The sequence below is a fragment of the Cynocephalus volans genome, chromosome 11, assembly GCF_027409185.1.
Source record: "Cynocephalus volans isolate mCynVol1 chromosome 11, mCynVol1.pri, whole genome shotgun sequence".
Classification (NCBI taxonomy): Eukaryota; Metazoa; Chordata; class Mammalia; order Dermoptera; family Cynocephalidae; genus Cynocephalus; species Cynocephalus volans.
In genome coordinates, this window is record NC_084470.1 from 123,728,880 (window position 1) to 123,734,879 (window position 6,000).

Below are 6,000 nucleotides of genomic sequence, written 5' to 3' on the forward strand. Positions count from 1 at the left end.
TGCTGGGACATGTTCATACCCACATCTGCCAAATCCTGCTGCTCTTCCTGATGATCTGTTCATGGCCACCCCTAAACCTGAGGATGGGGCAAAGCACGGGAGCATCCTGTGGGGACAGGACTGGCACAGGGAGCAGAGTGGTGGGTTAGAGTGGGCAAGGGCTGGAACGGGACTCAGCCACCTGGCTGGGGTCCACAGTAAAAACCGTCACCAGTAACTACTACTTTAGATGTCCGCACAAGCGTGTGCATGCGTGTGCGTGTGAGTGAGAGTGCGTGTGACGGGAGTAGCTCAGTGGTTCTCGAACTTTGCTACATTTCAGAATCAACTGAGAGTTTAAAGTTCTCATGCCTGTGCCGTCCTCCATACTAAGTCAAAACTGCGATTTTAAAAAGCCCCAGTGATTCCAATGTGCAGCCAGGTTTGAGAGCAGTGGACTAGAAGATTTTTTTTGTATATTAGGATGTTTACAAGAGAGACTCCCTGAGTGCTATGCCTGGAGGGGAGGAGTCTTTTCACAGTTATAGCTGCAGGCAGTATGGGTGAATGGTTTGCAGAGGTAGGGAGTTATAAAATCTATTTCTAAGGAGCATTGCCATCACAAAGCACTTTAGATATGATCTAATTCAGTCTCTGACAGTTGCAGAGACCCATAGAGAAGCAGTGACTTGTCCAAGATGGCACACCAGGCAGCAGTAGATGCCAGGCTGGGCTCCTGCCACAGCACAAGCTGCAAGGTGAAGTGTGTGTGTGTTCGTGTGTATGTGTAGGTGGTGTAGGCATGTGCATACATGTGTATATGTTTGTGCATGTGCATATGTGTATATACATGAGTGTGCATGCGTGTGGTACATGCCTCCAAAGAACTTCACATGAGGATATCTAACATTCTTCCATTTGCAATGAGCTCAGCAAAGGAGCAGGATCCAGGCAAACAGCGTTCGCCATGAAACACCCTGGAATACTCAGCATTTTTGCATGTGTTGTAACAGGCCAACGGAAATTCTGGCTAAAACTCCAACTTTAAGCCAAGATACATTGTAAAGAAACAAGAATTGGTTCATGTGATGTTTAATTAGTATGTTTCACTGCTGGAACAAGCTGAAGCACAAATACCCTTCGCCATCTCCCATCTCAGCTTTGGTCACAAGAAAACAACCCACAGTGATGTCTGTTCACAGTCTGTGGTCGGGAAAGGGCAACTTTCAAGTGAGTAGAATGCTCAGGCAGAGGTTCATGCTGAGACACAGACAGACACAAATACAAAAAGCCACCAAAGGCGGGGGCTCCCAAGGCTAGCTCCTTCACCATGCCCGCTGTGGAGCTGGCACAAGCCTGCCCCCTAGGAGGGCCTGAACACACGCAGAAACCATGGAAGAGGAGCAGGCATCTCCCCTGGCCCAATGTCGCCGCCACCCCCTATCTCCTACCAGAGAGAAATAGAGGTTTGGTAATTTTAGCTGGGAAATGGTACTTTCAGAAGAAGAAAGAACTTCAGGCCCAAGACTGAAATAAGAACTCACAGACATCTAAGCAGGCAGCGAGACACAAACAGGGCAACGGCACTGGTGTTAGGCTTTCCCTGGAAGGAGGAGTGATAGGAAGCTCCTTTCATTGAACTCTGCGTGGGATGTGTGTTGGGGGTGGGGGGGTAGGGGTAGGGGCGAGGGGTTGGGATCGGAACAAATAAGATTTGGGTTTAGCTTTAGGAAGAGATTCCAAGTGAAGTTATAAAGACCTGGAAGGTGGAAAAGTGTTGTTGTTGTTTGTTTTTTTCAGGCTGGATAACTGTGCCAGACATTTACCCCCACCCAGGGCAGCTCATCATCAACCCTGGAGGGCCTTACCCCACCTCAGAGAGGTCAAGTCTCCCTAGCTAAGTTCTCTTGCTGAGTGGCCACTTCCCCTCGGTTTCCTGTTGCCCCTCACACAGTCTGGAAAGAAAAGTACCCCAGACACCCTGATGCACACAGGGACACTCTGAAACAGAGGGGAGCAATACTTTGGGGCCAATTCAAGATGGGTAGGCAGGTTCAGAGCAACCTCCTCTGCAGAGTCTCCAGGCCACAGAGACCCCTTCCCCCACCCAGGGACTTCGTGACCAGGGTGAGGTGCCTGTCTGATCTGCCGTGTTTCAGGGAGGGCATGGGTGGAGACGGGCATTTAATGCCAAGCTCCTTCCCTGGAGGTCCTTCTTCTGGCTCTCAGTGGCTCAATTCCCCCTCAAGACAAGACAGAAAAGAGCCTAGTGGGGACGACTCTGAGGAAAAACTGATTCTATCACCAGGACCACAGGTGGCCAACCTGGCTGTCCTTCATGGGGTACAAGGAGCGGGAGCCACTCTGCTAGGCAATCTGTGGGGTGTGGCTGGTCTTCTTTAGAGTGGAGTCTCTTAAGTAGGTGGGGATCTGAATGGGATTCAGGGGCCCAAAAGGATCAAAGACCCTAGAGAAACTCTCTTTTTTCTTGGAGGAGACTAAAGGAGAATTTGAGTCTATCCAGGGCGCAAGGGGAGAGGTCTGCGTCCTTCCGTGTCTGCCAATTCGTCCCTACTGGGAACTATAGCAGGCTCACAGCACACAAAAAGAGAAAAACACGGGAAAAGAGGGAGCAGAGTGAGTAGAGTTGGCCACAGAGCAAACAGGGAATGCTTGGGCGTTGCCAATGGAGAGGACAGAGAAATTTGATGAACACAAAGCCAGATAAACCAGAAACACCAGCTCCAAGTGACCAAACCGCCTCTTCCAGTGAGGAGGACGCCGCTGGGGAGACTGGCCCCCTTTGGGAGCCTCCCCAGAGGCTGAGGGTGGAGAGGACACGCCCCACAGGATCAGTCCTTGGAGAGGTTCTGGAGAGGTATGCATTAGCCATCAGGGTTAAGTCACCTGGCGGCTCAAGCCCCCGGGGGAAACTTGGGATGGAGAAACAAAGAGGAAGTAAATGGGAACCTCATCAGATGGATGTCATTGACCAAGACCAAGGCCAGAAACAGCACTTCATGACCACAGACACTCAGCCGGTATCTGCATATGTGGGAAGAAGAAAGGGTGTTTGGGGCACCCAGTCTGACATTTTTCTGGAGCTGTGAGCCGGGAGCTCAGGCTGGGATCGGGTGTGAGTGGAGACAAGACAGGCAAGTCTTGTGCGGAGAAGAGAGAAGGGTGGCTTGAGCTGTGCCCTGGGCTGTGGCCAGAAGCGGGGGCACTTTGTTATTCCAAACCTACATCCGAAAGAGGCTAGTAAGCGGCTACCAAGGCACTAAGTAAAAGGGAAGGAGGCAGGTCCTCTGGAGGTTGTATGACCTCAAGTGGAAATCTGGCAGGAGAGGAGCCAGGAGCCGGCACAAGAGCAAGGGGCACAGAGGGCAGCAAAGGCCTTTAGTCTGGGTGCGGGGAGTCCTCTGCCAGCTGTTTTCTCTGTCCCCGCTCTACGCAGGGGCCACTCAGGAATGGGGGTGAGGGGACACGACAGAAGCCAGAGGTAGAAAGTGTGAGCTGGGGTTTGGTGGGAGAATGGTGGGGGTCCATCTCCTTTGTCTCCTTTTTCTTTACTACCCCCTGACCCTCACTCTCTCATAAGGGCCTGACTTAAAGAGTAAGTCTTGGTTGGCCTCTGCTGGAGTGTGCAGAGTCTTTATTAGCATTTTACTAAATTTAGCTAAATGAAAAATAAACAAATCGAAAGTTTCATTTTAGTTAAACTTTCTTCCTGGGGACCCTTTGTGTTAAAGTATTTGGTTTAAAACTTGTCCACAAATGCCCCTGTTAGGTCCTGCAACTTCCTCCTTGTTTCAGGGGTCCTACCCCTTTCTTCTGGGGGAACTTGTCATCCACAGAGGCTGGTGGAGGGGGGTAGGGCGTCAGACCCAAACCCGGATTGAAAAAGTACCAGTGAGGGCTGAACCGAAGTCTTCCTGCATCTAGGGTGTTTCCAACCCTGCCACCCTCATTCCCAACTCTCCCCAGGAGACACTTGTCCCTACTTAAGCTGGGTGGGGTAGGGAGATTCCAGTGGGAAAGGGGGTTCTGCATTAGCTATTAGGGAAAGAGGGCATCCCCCGCCCTCTTCCCTGTCCTGGGGCGCGCTGGCCTTGGGGTGGGGGGGGGACACCTTCGAACCAGACTTGCCTCTTCCTGTTGTGAGGCTCTCGTTAAAGTGCTGCGGAGTTCCAGAAATTTATCCCGCTCCTCATGTCACCTCCCCAATCCGAAGCGTCTCTCCTAAGCCCACACTCCAGTCTCAGTGTCGCCCTCACCCCGTCCACCGCCACGCACGGGCCCCACCCAGACTCGGATGCCACTCGGCCTGGGCGCAGGGCATCGCGAAGCCCGGGGAGGATGCGGTGTGAGCGCTGGGCCAAGGCCACCAGGACAGCTGGGGCAGGAAAGGATGCGGGGTCGGTCCCCGGGGCAGGATTGGGAACAGAAAGCCGTCCAGACCCAGGGATGCGGGCCGGAGAACGGCTCGCGGGTGATCTCAGCCTCCCAGCGCCTTGGAGAGATGCTCCTGGCTGTGTCCCCTCAGTGAGCCACCCACCCCTGCCCACCAGCGCGCCGTCGAGCTCATGGAGTCCGGCCGCGGCTCCATTCTGTTGGAACCGGCCTGGAGCTCGGCTGCTTGCAGTGGGCGCGGACCCTGCCCGGGGCCCGCAGCCCCTCGCCTCCCTGCAGCCCCCGGGCTGCGCGCGCCCCTCGGTCCCCGCCACCAGGTCGGGAAGGGGCGCACAGAGCACGCGGGCGCCGGGCCTCTTTACCTCGGTTGGAGGGGCTCAGGGTGGACGACTGGGAAGACTTGGACTTCTGCCGCTTGAAAGTCATCATCACCTGCTCCTGCACGCGCTGCCTGCCCGACGTGCCTGTCTTCATCTTTTGGTCCGACGGCAGGGCCAGCGTGGAGTGGTCCTGGTTCTGGAAGCATTCGTACGCCAGGGCGGTCTTGAGCGGCGAGTGGCTCATGGTGGCTGGGGGCGCGCGCGGGCCGGGGCCTGGGGCGGCGGAGAGGCGCGGCGAGGTGCGGTGCAGCGGGCGGGCGGCAGCGTGCTGTGGTCGCTCTCAGCGGCTCCCTATGGCCATAGGGCGAGTGGTGCGCGCGAGGGCTTCCGGCGGCTGCTGCTGGCGCCTGCCCCTGGCTCGTCCCTCTCCGGCACTGGCGAGGCCCGCCCTCCGTCAGACAGGATATACCACCTCTGCCCTGCACCACCCCCTCCAGCGGGCTGCGCGCCGCCGCTCGGACGCGGAGCTGCAGGGCACGGCTGCTGCGGGAGCGAGCGCTCTCGGGGGCAGGGCTGCGAGACGCTGCGCACCTTCCTGCTCGCTCTCCCTTTCTCTCCCTTTAACCGTCGCTCGTGGAGAAAGCAGGCGCTCAGCTCAGGAACCGAGGGGGACCTCTCTCTGGGAAAAAAATGAGCCTTTTTTGAGCCCCTCGCCCAGGAGACACAGGCGCCCATCTACCTTTGTACTGAGGTCATGGCAGAGACCAGCGCTGTCAGTGGGGGCTGCCAGGCAGATGGCAGAAGCACGCTCCTACCCAAAGGAAGAGCTCAGTCTTGAGGGGACAACCCGTTCTATCTCAGGCAGCTTGAGTCTGAAGGGAGTGGGGCGGTGGCACGAAGGCCGCAGACTTGAGATACAAAGCCACAAAGTGTCCACCTGTCACTCGTGGGTATGCCCTGGTAAAATACCATGTGAACAGTGGATCCTCTCTGAAACTCCATGCACAGCCCCTAAAACAATGCCTTGCATATGTTAGAAACTCAATAAAAAATATTTTTGAATGGACGAATGAATGAATGCAGGTTTATTAATTTAATTTAAGGTAAACTAAGTCTAACGTGAATCCTACCCAGATCCTTGCTGAAAAACTGGAAAGCTGCCTCGCCCCTAAAACTCCCGCAGAATGGACCTGTTACTCTAGGACTACCGTGTGCATTCTCCTCTACACGCGCATCCCTCCGGGGACATGTGTGCCGTGATGTTTCATTCACACAGCTTCCTCTTCAG

The 6,000-nt window shown here is 55.1% G+C and overlaps 1 protein-coding gene across 1 annotated transcript in view; it reads right to left on the reverse strand.

Moving 5' to 3' along the window:
- The window catches only part of PKP1 (plakophilin 1), a 44,903-nt gene extending 39,773 nt beyond the window's left edge, over window positions 1–5,130 (reverse strand). The window contains exon 1 of the mRNA XM_063114612.1: window positions 4,755–5,130. Coding sequence (XP_062970682.1) covers window positions 4,755–4,956 — 202 coding nt within the window. The 5' untranslated portion in view covers window positions 4,957–5,130. The remainder of the gene's footprint in view (window positions 1–4,754) is intronic.
- Between the last annotated feature and the right edge of the window lie 870 nt (window positions 5,131–6,000).